Source organism: Heliangelus exortis, chromosome 2 (genome assembly GCF_036169615.1).
Source record: "Heliangelus exortis chromosome 2, bHelExo1.hap1, whole genome shotgun sequence".
Taxonomy (NCBI): Eukaryota; Metazoa; Chordata; class Aves; order Apodiformes; family Trochilidae; genus Heliangelus; species Heliangelus exortis.
In genome coordinates, this window is record NC_092423.1 from 7,449,821 (window position 1) to 7,473,485 (window position 23,665).

At 38.2% G+C, this 23,665-nt stretch overlaps 1 protein-coding gene across 5 annotated transcripts in view; it reads left to right on the plus strand.

The window, feature by feature from the left end:
- Nucleotides 1–23,665, plus strand: part of GALNT11 (polypeptide N-acetylgalactosaminyltransferase 11) — a 51,948-nt gene that overhangs the window by 14,172 nt on the left and 14,111 nt on the right. For all 5 annotated transcript variants that reach the window (XM_071734679.1, XM_071734680.1, XM_071734682.1 and 2 more), the window contains exons 2-9: nucleotides 1,792–2,124; nucleotides 5,415–5,538; nucleotides 7,413–7,579; nucleotides 11,595–11,720; nucleotides 14,059–14,308; nucleotides 17,145–17,262; nucleotides 19,179–19,331; nucleotides 21,341–21,559. In XM_071734679.1, coding sequence (XP_071590780.1) covers nucleotides 1,830–2,124; nucleotides 5,415–5,538; nucleotides 7,413–7,579; nucleotides 11,595–11,720; nucleotides 14,059–14,308; nucleotides 17,145–17,262; nucleotides 19,179–19,331; nucleotides 21,341–21,559 — 1,452 coding nt within the window. In that variant the 5' untranslated portion in view covers nucleotides 1,792–1,829. The remainder of the gene's footprint in view (nucleotides 1–1,791; nucleotides 2,125–5,414; nucleotides 5,539–7,412; nucleotides 7,580–11,594; nucleotides 11,721–14,058; nucleotides 14,309–17,144; nucleotides 17,263–19,178; nucleotides 19,332–21,340; nucleotides 21,560–23,665) is intronic.

Sequence of the window (23,665 nt, forward strand, 5' to 3'; positions counted from 1 at the left end):
TGGGTTGTTGACCATTTCTTGCATAGGCAATAAGGCACTGGGTGGTGGTATTGCCTCTCCAACTGCTGAAGTCATTCTGCTAACTAGAATGAGGATTTTAAAAATAATTTATGCCCTCACAACATTTTTTTTCTAAGTAATTTCAAGACCCTACAGTAAAGCAGCAAGGTTTCTGTATGACAGTGTTAGAGAGCAAACCTCTTTCAGAGAGGATACGATTCATCTGTGTGCACAGGGTTGGTATGAGATTTAAACTTCATTTAAGACCTTTTTAAGCTCCTAGGGCTTAGCAGAAGTGAGGGAATTTGACATGGTAAAAATAATGGGTAAATTTTTTTTTATCGTACTTTGTGGGTATTTTATTTTTGGAAGGCAAACAATAACTTGATGCATTTGGGAAATTTGAGCTTGAATTTTGACATGTATTCCCCTTTGGATGTAAGTCACCTAGGGCTCAGAATTACATTGTCAAAGTAAGTGGGATCTTTATAGGTTTCTCTGGGATCACGAGTGCTTTCTACCTCTGTTTAGTCGTTTTCCATATTGAGAAAGGAATAATCTGTTTGCACTCAAAAATATTGTTGTGGTTTCTTGTTTGCCAGGCTGACCTGAAGACTTCTGGTTGTTTCTGGCTTTTTGAGAAGTCTGGAAAATGCATCAGTACTTGACTCCTACTCCAGTACTTTTTTTTTCTTAAAACAAATGTTTTGATAATTGAAAGGTGACTAAATGATTTTCTGGCTTTTTGTTAATATGCAATGAATTTGTTGTGGTTAGACTATGAGAGAAATCTGATTCTTTGAGTTAGTGTTTATCTTAATTTTGGTTACTGAGCTTTATAGGTTTTTTACGTGTTTTTTTTTAGCCTTTTCTAGATTTAAGAAACTCCAGAAAGCTTACCTGATTCTCCTGGGCTATAAATAAAATGTTACCACCATTACCACTCATATGCTTCACTTCAGGGTTTGCTTATGATAGTAATTTTTGGTACAGCTTGGGGAAATTGTGTTAGTGGATGGGTGCCTAAAGTAAAATCTTGGGCTGGATTCCTTCCTTCCAGCTCTAGGTGGGCATCTCTTCCAGGAAGTATGGAAGCTTTTCTGTCGTCTGCTGAGGCCTTGAAGCTATTTGCTCTTTTTTTTCCCCCCCATATCTGTTTCCTTTCTTTCTGCAGAGGAGGGTGCATGTAAACGTGACTGGTTTTGTGCTATGTGTTGCTAAACTGCATTTTTTTGAGTCTGTGTTCTCTCCTGCCATGCTTTAGGGTAGGAACTGAACTGCAGAAATGCAGATGTCTGCACATACTTTTGGGCAGCTGGCACAAGGTGTCTCTGCTTGAGCAAGGGGGTTGGACAAGGTGACTTCCAGAGATCCCTTCCAACCCCAACCATTCTTCTGTGAAAAATCAGTTCCCTGGGTGTAATAGATTTAGTTGAAACAGTGATATGTTTAAATGAATGCAAGCATACAAGGAATGTACTGTTGTGGTGGAGAGATAGTTATGTAACTATTATGACGAAAAATAATTTTATCCTTTAATTGTAATATGTCACTGGGCTCTTAGTTATTGTTTGCTTCATGTTTTAAAGCAGTAGTATCTACACAAATTATGCAAACTGGTCATGTTCCTTTTTTGAATGGGCAAGGGAAAAGGGATTTCATTCTTAAGGTCTGTGCTTAAGGTTTAGGTTCCCAAAATCATTTAATGGAAGAGCAATCTGTAGAATGCCTTTCCTAACATAGAGCCTTGCTATCAGGCAACACTCAAAGTGTGTTTTCACTCTCTTTCAGGTAATTGAGAATGGGTCCTCAGCGATGCTAAGTCTACAATGGGAAGTGTCACACTTCGATATTTTTGCTATGGGTGCCTTTTCACATCTGTGACCTGGACACTTCTGCTTTTTGTTTATTTCAACTTCAGTGAAGAGAACCAATCCTTCAAGAATGTGCCCGTCAAGGGGCTGGAACCTCAGAGGCCATTTCCAAAAAAATTCTACCCCCGTTTTACACGGGGGCCTGTTCATATGCCCGAGTTGCAACAGAAAGAGAATAAGATGGGAAATGCTCTTGGAAATCACGTCCAGGATCCAGTTAAGGGGGAGGTAGAATTCTCTCCTGAAATGGGTAAGTGGTTTTCCGTGCTGATGACAAAATTATTAAAACAGTGGAGTAAATCAGATATTAAGGTTTGTTGTTTAAAAGATTGCAGGGAAGATTGTGGAATGAACTGGTTTTGTTTGTTAAAATGCAGGTGGAACTATTGACTCTATTCTTTAAGAATTATTCAAAATTTATTCTGTTGTATTTAATCCAAAATATACTTACCATGCCTAATATTTACAGCTGTTCTGTGTAAGTGCTACTATGAGGAGGACTGGATTACAGGGTGTCTGCCTTTGCTGTAGTTCTTGCTTTTGGAAGGTTCAATGTATGTGTTTCATATTTTACTCCTGTGTTGACTGGGCTCAAACACCTGAACTTTAATTATCCACAAAGAAACTCTGCTCGCATGCAGTGATTAAAAGTAGTTTGATAACAATATGCAATGAAGAGGACCTATTGATTTGGAGAATATCCTTGGAGTATGAAATCATACACAAAAAATGTATGTGGGACAAATTACAATGAAAGATTTATTGAGACAACAGTGGTTAGGGCCAAATCCTGCTTACTTTGCACCAACAAAGGTCTCTGTGTTTTGTTGGAGCATATTTCATCAATGAGGTGATTTGGGTTTTGTCTTCCAAATTTGCCTTCCAAACTAAGAGGCTTTCTATATTTAACTGCCTGTATACTTAACTGCTCACAGCTTAGTGTTCACTGTTATGCAGACTGAGGCACATTGTGTACTGGCCTGCAAACTTGCTTATATTCTGGAGGCAGATGTTGAGTGTTGTGGTGTCAGTGTCTGCTGCTTTGGGAATTAAGGCATCTTACCTTTCATAGCCAGGAGTTTACTACTCATACGTGATTGAAGTCCTCTGTCATTGCTTCTGATGGATGCTGGATCATCAGATTGTAAGTTTTGTAGAAAAACACCAAACGTCAAACATCAGTTTCTGAGTTGGTCAATATAGCTCTGTGAAGATGTAGGAAAAATGCCAGTTTGCCTTGTCCTGTGGCTTTACAAATGTTTATCAGTTCACTGCAAAAAAAGTATGAGAGCCAAGTGAGGTGAAGGCCAGTCCAGAGGTGGCTGTTTCTTTCCAACTATTCAGTACTGGCCAGGAAAGAATTTGGACCTTATTAACTGAGAAGTCTCTTGATCTTCAAACCAAGTGACTGATGTGGCTGGTGAAAGCCAGGGGGAATTATAGTGCCAGGATGAATCTACAGAAGACAGTTGGCTCTCTGTTAGAGTTACATCAGGTGCTGCAGGAAAGGGCTTCCTGTGTACCTAGGGTAGGGCAGTGGTAAACAAAGAAAGCAAAAATATGAAGAATTTTGCATATGATAGCCAAAACCAAACTGTCATCTGGTAGGACAATCTCTTTTCTATTTTTCAATCTGGGAGAGCCACATAAGACTGCTAAAGTAAAGCCTAATGTGATGTTTTGATTGCAGAGCCCTTATTTTCTGAGGGATTTTATCTGCTGTTTGGACTGGAATCTTCCAGGCCTTTTGCTTGCATTTTGGGTATTACCCTTCATGAGAATGTTTTAAAAATATTAACATTCTTTCTTGTCTGTATTCAGAAGATCAGAAAAAAACAGTTAGTGGTTGATTATGGACAGACTGTAGAAAGAAACATTGGCATGTGGTTATTATGCTTGTGCTTTCTGTAGAGAAAATGTTTTAAGTGAACTCAGTTTCCCACTGTTACTGTGATGTATTTAAGATTGAGCTGGGTATCTGAACTGACAAGCTGGAAGACTTTCTTTGGAAATAGATGTGGTTCAAGAGAGGACTGACTTGCTGCTTCAGACCACTGGTGCATTAAGAGTGACATTGCCACTCTGACCAGGCCTCATTCCTACCCCATGACACTATTTACCCACAGTGGGAGCACTCATCCATGAGCAAGATAGTGTCACAGGACACACTGTGTGGTGTATCCCATGTCTATTGAGGTATCACTGTCCAGCACTTCCCACTTGATCCTGCAGAAATATCAAGGCATCAACCCTTGATGTGATTGGTAGTGCAGCCATTGTTGTACCCAGGACTAAAAGTGACAGGGTGTGAAATGTAAATGGTGGGAATGGGGATGCACAGAATTCCTTCCAGGTCATCTTGTATCTGTAGGTATGCACTGTTGCTGAAACACAGCTGGGAGTGACAGAGTTGTGATCTAAAGGTCAACCAGGATTTATTGTTTCAAAAGGAAGAAAACTTAAAAAAAAAAATTTTTATGACCTTTTTTTTTGAGTTTTGTTTCTTTGTTTGTTTGGGTTTTGTTAGTTTATTTTTTTTATTTTTTTTAAACCCATCTCATTTTCTCCAGGCATGAGCTCAGCTGGCTTTTGCATACCTGTTGAAAACTGGAGAACATGAGATACAAAGAGAGCCTGAGAGGAATGGGTTTATTTTGCATCAGAGTAGGAGTGAGATTTTATTGTTGTCAACAGCAACCTAATGGGAGGCTGTAGGGAAGATGGAGCCAGAGTCTTTGTGAAGGTGTGTGGGATTATAATAAGAAATTAACAACCTGGTCTGGTTGGTCCTGTGCTGTTTCTGTTCACACTGGTGGGTATATGGCTCAGTGAGAGAGAAGCCCAATGGCACTGAGACAAGGCAGGCAGGATGGCATTGAGGGTTTCAACCCTGGCCTCTAGCAGTGGACTTATTTGTACCATTAATTGCTGTCTCTGCCATGCTCAGCAACAGTTGATGCTTCTGCTAAAATAATCAACAGAGAAGCAGCTCTGTTTCTATTTTACTTGCTGTTATAGTGTCCTGGTGACTGGATGATACAAATATGAAGTTATGCTTTTTTCATAGTTATTTTTGTTACTACAGACTTGAGAAAACATTAGAAAACTGCTATTGTGAGGAGTTTTCTACCACTGTAAATGTGTTTTCTCTCTCAAAAATCATATTCCAGACCCTTTGTATGAATAGGTGCTGATATTATGTGCCAAAATGTCCTCTGTTGCTTATCGGATGTTGGTTTCAGGTGGTGCTAGAAGCCATTTAAGTGAAGGGAGTGTGTCTAGTAAGGCAATAAACACACTGGAGCCATCAGTCTTCAGAGAATTATTTCATGTTTTTTATAGCTGGAAGGGCTAAGTATTACCTACTTGTGAGGAGTAGCAAAAAGAGTTGCACAAAAATATAATTCATGAATCCAGGGGGATTTTTGAAGAACTTAATGGATTTTTAAGGGAGGTTAAAACATACATTTCAATCCTTGATTGTTTGCAAAGGGTATTTTTGAACCTCTTAGCTGATAATGGTACTTTTTTTTTTTCCAGGAATGATTTTTAATGAAGCAGATCAGGAAGTGAGAGACTTGGGCTATCAGAAACATGCTTTCAATATGCTTATCAGTAATCGGCTGGGATACCACAGAGAGGTGCCTGATACAAGAGATATAAGGTGTGTACTCATTTTTTCAGAGAACAGTTGTATCATTTCATGTGCTGAAGAACTTGTCACACCCATTTCACTTGGATGGTCTTCAGTCTCCTGTGTCGCTGAAGGCAGATTTTCAGCTATTTAAACAGCGTGGTTAAGGTTAGGATTTTTATTCTTTGGTCTATTCTGTCTTTCTTGACTCAATACTGTTTCTGGAAATTTTTTGCCAGCTGGAAGAGTATGTGATAGGTAAAGCCTGACAGGAGCCAGGCTTCATGAGAGAAGAATAACTCCTTATTCTTAAAGCACTTTAGGAATGCTTAATGAAGAACCAGATGGGATAGACACATATTCAAACTTTTATCATAATAATTTAACTTTTGGGAGTGGTAGGTTGTGCAGACAGCAATTTTGATACAAGCAAGTTTCAAAAAATAATACTTTAAATAAAAGTCAGTGTGGAAGAGACCTAGGAATAAAACCTACCTTCCATGATTACACATGCTAGGTCTCTTTTATCTTGCTAGCTGTGTACTCAGTTACTTCAAGCATGCCATTATTTTTTTTCTTTTTTTGTTTTTGAAGCTTCCTTTTGAGATACTCAATGTACTGTACCAAAAGAGATACTATAATTCTGTTTGATAGCTCTAAAAGATGGGCATTAAATATTCCAGTAACCAACTTAATGAGAGACTTTCACCTAATGAACTATTTCACATTTGCTGTAAGCCTACAGTAGATAAGACAGAGGGATGACTGATGACAAAAATCTGTTTCTCAGTTAAAGTTGTTGCTCATTATCCACATTGCACTGCTCTGAATAGTTTTTACTAAAAAGCACATTTTTTCCTGTAATCTGTCTGTTTGGGGGGGGGGGGGAAACCACGACTGTAACAAAAACAAAAAAAAAACCCTAGCATTGAACTGAAAAATAAACAAACCTGCATCTGTTTGTCTAGTGGTTTCTCTGGTGTGGGTAAATGTAATGAATCATACTTCCTGAAATGTCTCTCCCAAGAACTAAGTTCATTCCAAGTCAATGAAGACTTTTCTTGTACACTTCTGTGTTTGCATTTAAAGTTTGGGGATTTTTTATGGGATTCCTTCATGCCTGGCATCTTCAAGTGGCATGGATCTGTGATGCTGTGCCCTATTAGAGGTATGGACAAAAACTGAAAAAAAAAAAAAAAAGAGAGTGGTCTGCTCTGAGTGGGATTCATCTTGCATATTAAGATTCTTAACTTAGCTAGCTGCATGTTAGTCAGTTTTATTATAATTAGCAGAGGACCAGTCAATGCTGTTAATGGAGCATGGAGAGCTCTTCAGCTGACAAATGCACTTTGTCAGCCTTAGGGTGAGCTGAACACTATCTGGTCTCCATCGGCATTAAGTGTTTTAATCTGCAGGATGAATCTCAGCCTTGGTTGTCTAAATGAACGGAATAAATTTGGTTGTCTAAATAGCTGTTTAGCACCATTGGAGGCATTCTGGAATATCAAACATAGTCTCCAATAACTGGCCAATATAGCTGTGGGGTTTCTGTGGGCCTCATGTGTATGTCTGAGCTACCCAAGTGTACTTGACAGTGTTTTGACAGCTGAAACAAACCCTTAGTGTTTTCTCTTGTTTGTTTTTAGTATCTTTGATTTTTATTCCCCTCAAATCTGTGTTATTCTCTTTTTTAACAAGTAGCAATGTTAATTAAGTCTCCATTATGTGGAGAGGAGTTTAGTGTGCTGAGCCCTACTACAAATGTTGTGTTCAGGTTCTTACATTCAAGTTTGGGGTTCTTCCTACACCTGTAATGTTTGTTATTTAGGAAGTTTCAGTAGTGACCTGGCCCTATGGAAATACCACTGAAAATGAAGAAGTAACAGCTGCATTTCTGTTTGCAGGTGTAGAGCCAAGTCCTACCCTTCTGATCTGCCTTCTGCCAGTGTTGTTATCTGTTTCTACAACGAAGCACTTTCTGCCCTGCTTCGCACCGTGCACAGTGTCCTGGATCGCACCCCTGCCCACCTTCTTCATGAGATTATTTTGGTGGATGACAACAGTGAATTGGGTGAGAGAACCTTGCAGTAATACTTTGTTCAGTGCTTGCACTTCTTGACCTTCCTGTGCTTTATTGGCTGGTCAAATTAAAAACAGAAGCCATTATGCAAAACAGTCCATCTCCAGAAAGTGTCAGCCAGGAGAGATGCATGATGTTACGTGAAGCCCAAGATGACATCCCCTCCCACATTGGTGGCTTATTTTGTTTTTTTTTTAACTGGTTTTTACTCATTTTACTGATGAGCTCTGCTTATAGTTCAGCTGTTTTTAACAGTGCCTTGTTTGGGCTGCTCTGGCACTAATCTTTCAACTTTGTGGCTCAATACTAACTGAATGCGTCTGAAGGGAATCGAACCTTCATAGTCTCAGGGGCGGTCTTGCAATTAAGATGATGTGGCACTATGGAAACAATGTGTCCGGATTTTTGTACTTGGTCAGCATTTTACATTGTGCTGGAGCTCAGCCTTTGGCGAAGGGCTCTGCGTGGCTCTCTCACAGCCTCTTGTGGACACCATAGGAGTAGCTGTCCGGGCTCTTGGAGCAGTTTGAGGCGCCCTAGAGGGATGGATGGACCTTGCAGAATTGTGTAATTGTTGTTGAAATATTGATGCCTCGGCATTTTTCTCTTGATTAACAGACAAGGCAAAGACAGACATGCAATTCAAGCATTTTGGCACTTCTAAAGTGAATTGTCTGTTGAGGAATGTGTTAGTGTAGCAGTACTTGCAAGCAGGACTGTTTAAGTTCCCTGCCTGCATCTTTGCAAGTCAACAACTTTTTGCATTTTTAAAATTATTTTTGTTTAGTACATATAATTAACTCCCTTGGTCTCTTTGTTTGGTTTTTGGGTTAAGGCCTAACTTGCTCTGAAAGACTGAGATGTGTATAATGTAGAATGAAATAATCTTGTTATACAGCTAGTTCATTTCTCTGAGGTCAGATTGAATGTTAAGATATGGGAGAGAACAAAGATGAAACACTCTGTCCCTTGCTGATAAGAATGTATAATATTTAAAAGCTTGGCTTCTTGGTTTTTTTTGTTTTGGAACCAATTCAGACTCCTTGATATGAAGTCTCTTGTGCAATTTGTTTTAAAATTCTGTAACTTTTGTATTCAGAACTGAGCTTATTTCAAAACTCAGTCTTTTGAATGCAGTACTGCATTTGGTTAATGCCTGTGCCTAGGCAGTAATACCATCATTCTTCTGGTCTGTTGCTTATTGGAAAGATGAATTAGGTTTGAAACATTAAAATAGCTACTTTTATCTTTCTCATGTCAAATGAACATATTTTGAACCCAAAGATGGGAGGAAATATTGTTTATACAGAAAATTAGTCCTCTTGATGATGATACTGATTTTGCACTGCTGCTTAATTTTAATGGACAGAATTTTATAGCTGAAGGAAAGCAAAGTTGGTTTGGAGATGGAGGAAATGGACAAAGACTTTGGACAAATTACCTAATCTCAGTGCCTCTTTATTATATTTTAATTAATTTAAAATTAGGTAGTTCCTGAAAAGGTCTCTCTGAAATTCTGTCTATTTCTTCAGCTTTAAATCCAGGAGCTCTGCTGCATGTCAGTGCTGTTGCTCAAAGCTTGGGTATTTTCCATCTGGTTTTGCCACAAGAATCTTCTTGCACTCAATCAACAGGCTGAGTTGTGAAGCAGGGATTTCAATGGCTTAGCTGAGCCATTTGTCTTTCTCTTTGCTTTCCAGTAGGATTTCTTTTTCTAGTATGACCTCTTTCTCCCTGATTTTAGGCTTTACCTATTACTAGACTGGTTAGAGGATTGAGGGCTGTTACTGCAGGCATTCTTCTACACAAAAGAGATTGAGAATCCAGAAAGAGGTATCAGGAGCATGGCAAATAATCTGCAACTCAGTACATTGAAACGATAGCACCCCTGACTCCCATCCTAGATTTGTCTTGTTTGGAGTAGCCTTGTTACATACACATGGAGCAGGATAATGCTGAAGTAATTTTTGGAGACTGTATACTGGCTAAAAGGAACCAGTTCTCTGGGACAAAATTTCTCAAGCAGGCTGTATTGAGGCAATTTTTTGGGTCATGTCAGAAGAAATCAATCTTTCCATCAGACATGAAGCTGACACAAAAACCCATCACCAACAAAAACCCCCAAAGGTGTCTGAAACAAGACTGTGAAAGGTCATGGTATGTTCAGTCCCAAACAATGGCTGTGCCCAGTTTACAACAAAATGCTGGTTTGTCCAGGTCAGAACTGTGCTCTGGGAGCACAATGGCCATGAGGTACTATTGGCTCTTATTCTCTGCTGCTCAAGCCTGTGTTGTGGATCTGTTTTATCCTGCTTCTGTTTTCAGAAGTCTCTGCATATTGCACATGCAAAACTAATGCCTCCTGTATTATTCCTCCTTTCCTGCAGCCTTCTCTGCCCTAAGTGCTGAGTTTGGTAACTGACCTTTTCTGCTTTGTGCAAACCATTTGGTTTCTGCACTCTTACTGGCACTTGCTGAGATACATCAGGTGAAGAATGATTCAAGAAGCAGCTTGTTTTAGATTTACAAATCCTTCTGTCCTGTTTTTTTCATTACCCATTTCATCTGGGTAGCATCCTACAGATGACTATTTCTAGGAGACATTTCTGGGGCAAGTTTCTAGGAAGCGTTCTCAAAAAAACCATTTTTCCTATTGTCTCTGGCACATGATGTCATATTTAAGATTAGGGGAGAGAATTCCTGTGACTCAAATGAATCCTGTCTGCATCATCAGAGACTTTGTCCCAGGATATTCCTGTATTTGCTCTGTGGTACCTTCTTATTCTTGATCCATGATGCCACCTCGCAGTGTAAGGCTGAGCCTTAACATCTTCCTGCCTCAAAGTTCTTGCACGCCCTGAAGGTTACAGCTCTGGCTGCCACATAGAAGCCTTTGGCATTTAATCTTGCTAACAACAATTTATTGTTTGAATTGACAAAAATCAGAATAATCAGAATAACATTTATTCCAGCATATCCTCTGTTGAAGGTCTGCCTGCCTTTCTATACTTAGGTTCTCTGTGAGATCTCAGCTGGCTTTTTATTTATCTTTCTCATTTGATATTCCTCTTTGTCTCTTTCCCATTACTTCAGTCATCATGTGTCCATCTTCAGTAGTCCTGATCAAATGTTAGAAACCACTCTGCTCTGAAAAAATACTCTTAAAATTGCCATTGATGTTAGTTAAGATACAGTAGTGCCTACAGACTTTATGAACTTTGCTCTCCTTCAAAAGCACATGCCTGCCAGCAGTATCTTTGATCCTTTCAGATTTTAGAAAAGCAGCCACTTGAGACCAAGTTGTAATGCTTTGTATCTGATATTGTCTCAGTTAAGCAGGAAGACAAAATTAAAGGTATCTTCCTGCTTCTTTTTAAAGGTGTTAGTGCTTTAGTATATGGAACACAGTAATTTAAATCACTTGCCTGTGTGAAAGGTGTCTGCTGCAAACAACAATCACCATGAGAAGAATCTGGAAAAAGAAATGCTATTTTTTTGTGCAATGCCTTTTTTTATTTTTTTTTAGCAGGAGCTTTTAGCATAGAGTTCCAGTTAACTTGAGTTGTATTGTACTAAGGCTCTGCAAACAGCAAAAAGCTAACACCCCAGTCTGTATTCAGGAAACCCAGGCTAAGAATAAAACCTAAGACAGTGGCAGCACATAAAAAGTTGGGAAAGTGTAAGGAAGTGCTTATCAGGAATGTGCCCAATGGAAGACCCAGTCATGGGGCCCATCACTCAAGTGGGGTGTCCACAATGCAGGAGGGAAAAATGAAGCAGTGCAATATGGAAAATATGCAAATAAAACAACAAAAAAAGGCCCCAGGAATGGGAAGGCAGCTTTATGGGGTGATGGACTGTCCTGATGCTTTTGTTTTCAAACTGTGCTGTATTTTGGGGTAGTTTTTTGGTCAAGCTTTTGGCCCTTTTTTGAACATCATGGAACTTTAAAGAAAGCTTTCACAATTTCCATCCTGGTTTTGAACTTGTGTTTTCCTTTTCTCAGCTGACTTGAAAAAGGACTTGGGTGAATATGTTAAAACTCAGCTTCCCAAATCCACAAAACTGGTGAGAAATGAGAAGCGGGAAGGCTTGATTCGAGGAAGGATGATTGGAGCCTCTCATGCCACAGGTATACTTTCTTATTTCTTCTTTTCCTTGCATACTTATACCAAATATTAGTTGGGTGACTTTCCTTTCTGCAGTGCAGCTCTTTCAGGTGATGAGTGTTGGACCTGTAATTGCTTTAGCCCTCAGCAGGGGCTCTGCATATCCTCCCATTGTCATCCATTTAATAGCCAGCCCAGCCCTAGACAGTGATCCTGTTTTAAGCTGCACAGCATTAATGCAGGGGAAGAAAGAATTTAGGTTAATGCTATCTTAGGTGAGAAGCATTTTAGTGGATGTTTCAGAATATTGGTGACTTTTGAAAAAAGATGATCTTAAAGGTCCCTTCCAACCCTGACAGTTCTGTTATTGTATGTCACAGCAGCTACACAGTGTCTTCATTGATGCCTCTGTGATAATTGGAGACCTTAATTAACAATACTTGTGTATTTAAAATGTCTACATCCTGATATTTATAGATTTGTACATTTGTATCTCTTTTACTGAATTAGTCCTTGACTGAGGTTTTTCTGTGACTCACTTAAGGAGAAAGTATCAAGGATGACTTGACATGTGATTATGTGTAAATATAGAGCAGATGTAATAAATTCACAATTTGATAGTTTTTAACTAACATTAGAAAATTTTTGCTCTGTAAGAGGGGAGTGTTCTTTTTTTCAAGTTAGCCAAAGAGTAACTTGGCAAATTTGGAGCCAAATTTGAGTTTAAGCCTTGTCTGAACCATTGATGTGTGTTTTTTTTATTTCCTATGTAAGTTTGCTTTTGATAAAATGAAGTTACAATTTAAAAGAACAGTGAAATAGTAAAACAAAACCAGTACTTGGCAAAATATAGTGAGGCAATAGACAATTTCCCCTATTCTTTCCGTGAAAGAATGTTGTGTAAGGAATATCTCCCTCTGTACCAGATATTGTGTTCACAGAATATTTTCTGCATGTTTAATGTGAAAACTATCACTCTAAATTGGTATCTGCTTCCTTATTAAAGAAACTCTAATCTGGTTACTAATCCATCAGTCTAATTGTAATGTTTCTCATGTAAGCTTTTCTATTGTTGGAGTGTTAATTGGGATAAATGATGTTTGATGCTGTATGTAAACTGTGAGCCTTTTACTATAATATCCTTCCTGGTTAAATTCTTTGGTGTCTGAGAAAGTATTTGCTGCTTTCTCAAATAACATTGAGTGGCAGATAAAGTCTCTTAATTGGTCTTTACTCATTAGCATTGTAATGACAAAACCCAGAGAGAAAATTGCACTTGCACATTCCAAGCTGTGCTAGGCTTCATTTGAGTTAGTGCAATTTTAAGTAATTTTATTGCTTTTCTGAACTGCTGGAATCTTTTTTTTTTCTTTTCCTCAGACAAATACTGTCTGGTTTTAATGGGGTGACTGTATGTTTCTAAGTTGTTTTCTTTAAAGCTCTTTCCCATCTCTCCCACTTTTTTCTAGTACTACATGAGCTTTATATTGTGTCATAAAAATTCAGATGACTTTTTAGGGAGGCTTTCTCATGGATCAGACTCTACTCTCTGACTGTGGCAGATAATTGTCATGTAAACTGATGGCACTGAAGTGCTGCTTGGTCTAATACTGGTGGATTTGACTGTGCCCATTTAGGAGATTCACTCCCCTTTCAAACCAGTAGGAATCCACAATTGTGAGCTAATAAACTGACCCAGGGCATCTCCTCATTTCATATTCAAGGATGAAAATGCTGTGGCCTGTGTTATGGCTGAATACAGAATAATCAACCAGAATGCTTGGTTTAAAATGCACAGCTGTTAGCTGCAGCAGTACCTGGATGGATGCTGAAGTGTGATAATAAGCAAGTCCAAGGTGATCACAGTCAGTGGACAAAAGCAGCTTTGTCATGAGGATAATTCATCCAGCCCAGTATCTGTCATCTTCAGCTATCTGTACTCTAGCTCAGGCATGGGAATTACTCTGCATTAGGATACATCTCCTGACACTTGAAGAGCTGGTCTGGTGATCATTTAAAGTACATTTAAATGTACTGTTTCATTTAAAGTACAGCAGCTCTGCTGAATCTGAGTAGAACATTTGATGACTAAAAATCCCTGTCAAAGAAATGCAGGTAACAGTCCTCTTGAATAATTCCTGGCTGAATGTGAATAGTGAGGATCTACCTTCTGCCTTGGTGTCTGACCTAATCCCTGTGGAGTCTGGTGTGCACTGCTCCCAAGTGCAGATGGTGTTTCTCCTCTGTCACACAGGATGGGGAAGATGCTGCCAATTCTCTGCTGCCACCAGAGCTGTGTTCATGATGGTGAGACTCATGTTACCATGGACCTTTGTGTTTCGTGTGTTTTGGCCTCTGCAGGGAAAGTGCTGGTGTTCCTGGACAGTCACTGTGAGGTGAATGAGATGTGGTTACAACCTCTGCTGACTCCTATCAGAGAAGACCACAGGACTGTGGTGTGCCCTGTGATTGACATCATCAGTGCTGATACACTGACCTACAGCTCTTCCCCAGTTGTGCGTGGAGGGTTTAACTGGGGCCTGCACTTTAAGTGGGACCTTGTGCCTTTGTCAGAACTGGAAGGACCTGAGGGAGCCACTGCTCCAATCAAGTAAGGTTCCCCCTACATGGTGTGAAACTCTGTGTAACATATGGTTGATCAGAAGCACTTCTTAAGCATTATGGAGTATATCTGGGTGTGCAGTTGTAGAAGGAGATGCCTAACCTGTCAATTATCTGATTTTTTTTTATTTTTTATTTTTAATTTACCTGCAAATAGTTCTGTTTACTGTTTTCTATTTCAGCATAATTTCTCACATTTAATGATGAATTAGATGTACCTGGTTTACTACATCAAGAAAGCAGTCTTTTAGAGAATGCTTGTACAACAGCAGCTTTTGCTAAAGCCAGAAGTGTTGAGGAGATTATGCTATTCTGTGTTCAATCTGCCCAATAATTTCACTTTTAGCTGTGCATTGGTGTTTGTTTCCAGTCTGTTGATGTGCTTGGCTTAATGATGCTTGTGATAACCACCTTAGTGCTAGTAATAGCCTACATATCCCACTAATATAGGCTTAATGATTTCTGTGATGAAATGCTAGAGAAGTGCTAGATAGGGAAAATACACTTCTGTGTTCATAGGAAAGTGGTTTCCTAGCTGATGGGAGAGAACATCAAATCATTTGGTAATTTCCTAAATCAACATAATTTTTTTGCTTTAGATTTCATTTTTATTTTTCCTCAAACAAGCGATTTATTTGTCTTAAAGCTTCCTAAATGAACACACCTGGATGTGAAAATCATCTTTAAAATACTACTTGTCTCTGCACCATGTGGCAAATGCTTAAAACTGTCTGTTGGAAGCTTGTCCATGTTGGTTTTGTCTTCTGAGTTGCTTGAGATCTGTTATGAAACATAAGTTTTGATAAAGCTTTACACTAGGACTTGAAAGTTACTTTCCGTAATCTTTTTATCATTGGTAACTGTCTCACCTGTACAGAACTGGCAATACCTGGTTCCCATTGGGCACATAAATGTCATAAAATGATGTCAGGAAACACCTTTTTAAAGTAGAAAACACACATGGCTCAGACATGAGAATAGAAGCTGTGTAAATCCCTTCATGAGAAGGGCAAGCTGGTAGAGCAATGGCAAGAAGCTGGTGGTGGTTTTTCTAGTTGCAGGTATCCATCTCAGTACAGAATTCAGGTTTGGATCCAGAACTTTTATTTTTTTTACAGACTGACTCCTTGCTGAAAATGTGGCACTTTAAGATTTGCAAAGTGAATCAGCAACTGGGCAGTTTTGTCTCTTATTCTCTCTTCTTGGGCTGTAAATGAAGAGCTTTTCAGGCTGATGCAAGCAGCTCCAGCACAAGATTCTCTGCTGTGGTGTGACAGCTCTCTCTTTCCATGTCTGTCCATCACAAAATTTGGTCTGAGAAGCCAGAAAACTTTTTAAGTTACTTGACAGTTTCACTGGCTCGTTTTGGAAGTGTCACTGTGGCACTTTCTGAGGACAGGAGGGAAAGGACAGACTGTGAAAATCTTAATTGTGAACTAGCATAGAAAGTAATAAAATCTATATTATGTTAAAAACTGTTCTCACAGTTAATCTGGAGCATACCCCAAGGTTAGTTCTGAGTGTCTTCAGCACTGTTGTTGCATTCATTCAACTCACTTGTAAGAAATACTCATGTTGAAAAGGTACAAAACTTTATTATTAAAGGGGGTCTAATCATCTAAAAATATTATATTTTCTCTGTATGAAAGTGACTTTTTCTACTTGGAGGTCTCTGTCTGCACTGAAAAACAGGCTAGTTTGCTACTCAGCCTTTGAAAATGGCTTTCCATCAAATGGAAATTTTTACTTTTTAGAGACCTTCAGAATGAGATATTTTGGTCTTAAGAATGGAAAAATTGAGAGCAACCTTTCAACACAGGTTTTGAAGTGACAGAAACTGTAGTAGAAAATGGTATGAGAATCAGCAAGGCAATCTAGACTTGGATCTAGGCTTGGATAAAAAATGTCTGTTCCAAATCCATTTTGTGTTCCAACAATCATTGTTTTTATATAGTGCTTTTGTTGTCTAGGGTGTTTCACATACTATCACTTTGTATAAAAAATACTTCTCATTATTTGTTTGTGATATAATAGGAATTCAGTCAAGAGGCTGTACAGCAGGGGTCATATACAGATTTTTACAAAACAGAGAACCATTCTAGTAGCACACAGGCAAGGCATGATGAACCCCAGAGAGAACATCTATGCAAATACACAGACTGTAAATAACTTAATAAACTTACTGTTGCATCAGTGATTAAACAGTGTTTTTTAATTCCTGGTATTTAAATTCCATCTGTGCAATAGAGTAACATTTCTTTTAGCAGCCTCCTGGCTTGTATAATTTAAATCTGCACTGTGTTTCTTGACCTAATTTAATATGGGAAAATAATATATAATCTGGATTCTACTGTTCCTGCAGTTCAGTCAAGCCTAGTCTGTATAATTTCTTCCTTCAAGAAGGGCAAGAACATTACTGTGTGTAAGTGTACACATTTGTAACTAGGGGAATTTGTCTTTTGGAAAGAGCATCTCTTATTAAAGGCAGCTCCAAAGATCTGCTGTAGAAAACTTGATGGAATTCAAACTTACATGGATTTTTTTTTTTTTCTTTCCCCCCCACAGAGGCACTTTGATCTGCTATCCTGTCCTGTCCTTTTTCCTCTATTTTCTACTTCTGATAATGTTTTGAGATTAGAAGTGCAGTCTGATGATTTCTAGTGTCTGCAGGATTTAAATTGTATTTTGGAGGCCTAAATTTAAGCACTGGGACTCACCCATTCAGCTGAAATGATCGTTGGTTTTGGTTTTTGGGGTTTTTTGTTTGTTGTGGATTTTTTTTCCCCACCCTAAAAAAATTAACTTATTTCAATATTCCTTTTTAGGTCTCCTACCATGGCTGGAGGCCTGTTTGCTATGGATCGTGAGTACTTTAATGAACTTGGACAGTATGATAGTGGCATGGACATCTGGGGAGGAGAAAATCTGGAAATATCCTTTCGGGTAACTGAGCTTTTATGTGCACAGTAATATAAACCTTGGTGTCTGGCTGCTCCTCTTCCCTGTGCCCAGTATCTTTAGCACTGGAAGTGGAGGATGTAGCACTGTTTGCACACAAAAATTGGCACTTTTATTCCCAGGAAGGATGCCTTCAGTAAATGCCTTTACAATGATCTTCAAGATAACTTTCAATGGGAAGATTAAAGAGAATTTTGAGCTCTGTAGTTAAATATTTATGTCTTTCTCTTTGGTGGAGCATCTCAGAACAGCTGTAGAAAAGCATAAGAAAAGACTAATCACACAGATTTCTGAAATGAGTTTATAAGCAATGTCTAATGAATTTCACAAGTTGATTAAAAAGATGTGTGGCTCACAGCAACAATGATAAGTAGGCTTATTATATTCCCTTAGAAATGTATGGGGCTTTTTAGACACTTCAGCCTCATTTTTTAGGTTATGAAAATATAATTTTTTTAATTACTGTATTAAGAGTCATGTGGAGGAGTCAGTTTGGTTGGAAAAATAGTGAGAAAGTCATAATAAGGAGATTCAAAAGTGATCCTTCATTAGGCTTCTTCTATTTTATCTTCTCTTCCCCATCACTCTCCTGAAAGAACAACTTTTTGTGCTCAGGATTCTGGTTACCTCTTCACTTTTGTAAAGTAGATTTATTACCAGGTTTGACAAGAGTCTGCCTGAAAATGAGATCCTATCAGGAGAAATATGAAAGGGGGATTAAAAAGTGAAGTTAGCATAAAATAAAAATCCAGACACAAGGACACAACCCCCAAAACTTTAGAGAAATCTGTCGGATGGGGTCATTAAGGAAATAAAGATTGGGGTGCAAAACTAAGAACTGGCTTTTCATAAGTTTGAGTGGCTTTAAAGGGGTGTGTACTGAATAAATAAAAATTTTCAAATCTTCAGTACAAAATATAATTATCAGATATCTGAGCAGAGTGTATAGAGTGTGAGGAAATTATTGTTGCTACTATGTGATACACAGGTTCAATTAAAAGAACATTGAAAAATTGGAGTATATCCAGGGTTTATAAGGTGTGGAAGCCCTGTCTTCCCAGGGGAGAGTTGTAAATAACTTTTATCTTTTCCAGAAGGGGGTTTAAAACTGACTTGATTATAACTGCTAATGTGAGGTATTTTTCTGAGACTGGAGAACATGTCAGTCCAACAAAGCATCAGTAGTGATAACTTGCTGAAACCTGAAGTTTAGAAAGAAATTTAAAAGAAAACATGGAAGTAGTGTATAAATTAAATGTATATTTGGGGTGCAGTGCAGCTGGATTAATGCACTTAAATGCAGAATCTAGATGTGAACAGTATTTCTAAGTTACCTGTAACAGAAGCAAAGAGCTGTGTGAAAAGAGGTGCTTACACTTGAAAAGCTCACCAGGCTTTCTTGATGATAGTGGCTGATCTTCATTATCTGTTGTGGCAGTGTGAACACATTATATCTTCTGTAGGCAAATAAATTTAGATACCTTAATCTGCAAGTTGAATGCAGCCCATACATTTCAGCTTTTTCTAGTAGATTATTAGAGCATAAAGTTTTAGAAAATTTACTGTTTTGTGAAAGCCATGATGTATTATGTGGAAAATGATGTGAAAAAAAATGTTTTTTTCTAACCTGAAGTTCTAAGAATTTAACTTGTCAGAAGGCATGATGTGTATGACAGCATTGTTGACATCATCATTTACAAGTACATGAAGTAGTAGTATCATGTGTGTATAAATATATATATTTGATGTATAAGTATCATGTGTATGTGTATATACCTTATGTATAAGTATCATGTATACGTGATTTATAACCCATCATGTATAAACATCCCTTGAAGAAGGAGGGGACATAGCCTCGTGGCCTACATGCAGTGAGGTGTGTTCTGCTTTTGTATGAACAGATCTGGATGTGTGGTGGAAGACTTCTGATCATCCCCTGCTCCAGAGTTGGACACATTTTCCGTAAACGGCGTCCCTATGGCTCACCAGGGGGACAGGACACTATGGCTCATAACTCCCTGAGGCTGGCACATGTGTGGATGGATGAATATAAGGTAAGAGTAAATTCTAGGTCATGAAATAATGTTATTAGAATTAATGTTTGTCAAGGAACTTTTGTCAAGGAACTGTACCCTTGTACCCAGAGATGCTAACTGTGTCTGTTAGCACCTCCAATGGGCTGTTCCTTCTGTAATCCACTTTCCTAATGTTACTTTTTGTATTCATTTTAAAACTCTGTAAGATTGTCATTTGGCTTTTGAGTGCTCAAGTCTACTCCCTGGTACTTATACTGCTTGCATGAGACTGATTTATGCTTTAATGAAGTAAAAGATGACCAATGAGTTCACTTGTAGCCCTGCATTTTTTTGTGTCTAAATCCATATTACCTGGCAACCATATACTACTGTGTATGTGCCTTTGAATAGTTTGTGTTGGGAAGTCAGGAATTTTGTCGTTTGTTTGCTTGCTTATTGCAGTCTGATTCTTAATCTGTCTTGCCCTGGAAGATCAGTCAGGATTGACTTCTGGATTCAAGGGCAAGCATATTGCTTGTCTTCAGATCTTAGGTTTTAAATGTTGATGAAGTTTTTGTGAAGACCTGAGCTCTGTGATGTTTGGGGATGTTTTGCCTTGTGAGACCATAGGATTTGCTGTGTGGCCAGCTCCTGTGGCCCCTATAGTTTCTATACAAATCATAATTTATTAACTCTATATTCTGTAGATACTTAAGTTTCAAATCCCATCCTTTATCACACTGTTCTGTCAGTTTGAGAAACCTGTTAGGGGTCATTAATTTTTATCTCTCTTTTCCATCTCCATAATGCATTGGTAAATTGGATCTATCCCTTTCCCTTTTATTGGTGTCTGGGCACAGTTGTTTTGAGATTTATGATGTCTTTCTCTGAAACTTGGAACTGATTCTTTGTTATGGATTCCAGCTAATAGTGCTTTGTCCAACAAAGACTTTAACTGCTGATTCGTGCAGTCTCTTATCACAGACTTGCCCCCTGAACTTTTCCAGATGTTTCTAATCTGATTTTCTGACAGTTGCCAGAGGCTGTCAGTATGACAGATTTATGTGTGGAAGGCAAGCCTAGAAATATTTTTGCTTTTATAAATGTAATGCAGATATTTCAGGGCCAGTATAATTTACTGAAGGGATATGATTAATAGTACAAAGAGAGACTTACAGGACCTGTTCTATGGAAAAGAGCAAGTTTTAATATTTAATAAACAGCATTGCACAGTGGAAGGGAAACGAGCAAAGTTTTCATAACTGTCAAAAGCAAAATGTAGAAGTAAGTTCATGTCTACAATGGAAATAAATAATACAGAAAAGGTAGGGCACTAAAATTTGAACTTCACCAGGAAAGATGCAATTGAAATAGCAGAACTTCTTTTTTGAAGCAGACTGGTTTCTGATGGTGATGTCCAGTCTATCTCCAGACTTCTTCAAGGTTGTCCAAAGTACTTAATGCTTCCCCTTTCTCTGCCATTAAAACAGCAGTGATTCATCAAGTGCACTGAAATGCTCAAAGATCTTAAGAAGGACAGATGTGTAATTTGATTTGAGATGATGCTGTCTGTCTGAACATCAAAACCATCAGTAAGCAACTGAAAACTGACAGAACCACATTATGGTAAATAAATTCCAGGTGTCTACTAGAGATTAATCCAACAAAATACCACAGATTAGTCCCCAGAAAATTGATTCCTAAATAATATCTAATTAACTAGTTAATGTGCAAATACAATGCTTTTCCTGTGAGGTCTGTGAATCTAGGTGGAATTAAAGACTCTACAGTGGGATTTTCTTCTGGTTTTGGCAACAGCATTTGGGTCATATTGTACATTCATGAATTCTGTTTGTCCCTCTTATCTCTGCATTAGAGTTGAACAGCACGTAAGATCTAAATACTGGAATGCCAGTTTCAGACTTCATGGTGGAAAGCAATAGCAAAATGAAATGAAACTTCGGGGGTTCTATGAGAAGGAAAAAGTTGAAAATCAGTAATCTAAAATTCTTCCCTCCTTGATCCCAACCTGTTTCTTTTAAATACAGGAGCAGTATTTTGCTTTGAGACCCGAGTTAAGGATGAGGAACTATGGAAATATTACTGACCGTGTAGAACTGAGAAAAAGATTGAACTGCAAGTCTTTTAAGTGGTATTTAGATAATATCTATCCTGAGATGCAAATACCTGGGCCCAATGCTAAAGCTCCACAGCCAGTTTTTATTAATAGAGCACAGAAACGACCGAAAATAATCCAGCGTGGAAGGGTAAGAAACTTTCTTAAAAATACAGAATTCTGTCGTTTCTTTGTTGTGGTTTGCTTTTTGTTTGGTTGGGTTTTTTTTTATTAACTTGAATTTTGTTTTTCTGAAAGATTTGCTTAATTACAGAAAAATAATCTGTTTACATGAAGCTCAGAGTTTTAGTTTCTCCACAAGAGCTGTATTGAAAGTAAGAATTTGTACCTTTACACAGAGGCAAAGGGGTTTCATTCTGATCTGTATTTCAGATCATCTTAAGATTGGATTCTGTTGCATGAAGTTTCTTAGCTCAAAGCTCTGAGTTTCAAAGTTTTATCTCTAGAATGCACTTTCATCACTGTTGGCTCTGAAAATGGTTTTGGATAGAGAGAAATTTGGCCTAAAATATTCGTGCTGTGTTGTTTTGTGATAAAAATACAATGTAATTGCTTTCCAAACTTAGTGTTTTAACTAAGTAATTTTCTGCAAAGAGGAACATTTGCATTGGAGACTGATGGCATCTCTAGTCTTGACTGTTAGATAATGAAAAAAAAAGATTTTTGCTCTTTTCTTTCTTCAAAGTAAAAGCGAAGAGTTATATTTTTATGTGTATTCATGAAGGAAATAATGATTAAATTCATACCTTAGCTCTGATACCCGTGTGTATGGGTTTGTGTGCAGGTAAAGCCAACAAAGTTACATCTGTTATCTCCAGTGCCAGATTTGTCTGACATGGGCTTCTAATGCTTCCCCAAAATAATGAAAAACTTTAAACCTTGGACAAGTTTCTCAAGGTCTTTTCTGTGGGAGAGAAGACTTATAAACTATTTCATGTGCAGATGGGTTATGGTTAGCAGAATCTGTTCTAGCTCAATAATGAGAAGCATTAAATAGGGATGTAGCCCTTCCTGCAAGGTAGACCACTCTGCAGTAGCTCTTGGCACTTGTTCCTGCAAGTAGATTGAGGCTGGAGGACCCAAGTTCCTGCAGAACTTATTGACTTTATTAGTTTGTTTTTTTTTTTTTTCTTGGAAACAGCTATCTGGGAATCCACAACTTGTGCAATATTTTTATGGCTGTATTCCAGCCAAGTTGTAAAATTAGATATTAGGGCAGGCTTGTAATTTCCCTGAATAAAATGTATACAATGGCCTTGATTCCCCTAGTTGCTAAATGCTGTTATTCCCCCAGTCAGACCTTTTTTCTTTTTTTTTTTTTTTTTTTTTTTTTTTTTTTTCTTTCTTGTTTCTCTTTTTGCTTTTTCTTTTTTTTCTTCATTAAATTTAGTAGCTTTGCTTTCATTCAGACAGAAGTTTAACTAAGGAACTGTGTGAAGGGTACTGACATATCCAAAACCCTTAACAATTCTTAAAGGGAAATCTTCCTAGAAGTAATTTCCCATGGCTTAATCTGGAGAAAAACCTTGCTCACCCTTTATGAAGGGTGACAAGACACAGAAAAATGCAGTTCCTAGGCTTGGTTCTCTGGGGTTCAAGAATTATACCCAGAATTGTATGAGAGTTAACTTTGGCTCTGATGATTTTATAAACTATTTCCAGATGCCTACAAGGAACAGAATGATCAGCCAATGTCACCACTGCGTGCCAGACTCTTTAGGATTTGGGATGAATCACTCCAAATCCCAGCTTATTCTCACAAACTAATTGGTCCAGAGATAAGTGCTGGTTTGACAGCTGGGGGAGAATTGTAATGATCACAAATAGTGACAGCTCTTAACAGTGTTATCAAATGCTGATCATCATGGCCAATAAAAACAAGGACAGAAATCATATAAAACTCGTGTAGCTGTAGGTTTGAAAGCTTTCTGATGAGTGAAGAATGATGAAAATGACATCTCCTAGAAGTCTCTGGGGTGTGAGAAAATGTTAGTTAGAAGATTTTGTTTAATTTGTTTCAGATGTGTGTAGGGAAGAGGAGGAACATGGTGCACTTGAGGAGGCTGTTGATGTGCCTCAGGACAACTATTTCCAGAAGTGGTGTTTAGTGAGGAATATGATTTGATAGTTGTGCTCTCTAATTTTTGCTATCATGTGTTGGAGCAGTTCTTTTTATTACTGGAAGTGTCTTTTGGTTGCTAAAATTTGTAGAATCGATAAAAATGCTGGGACAGCT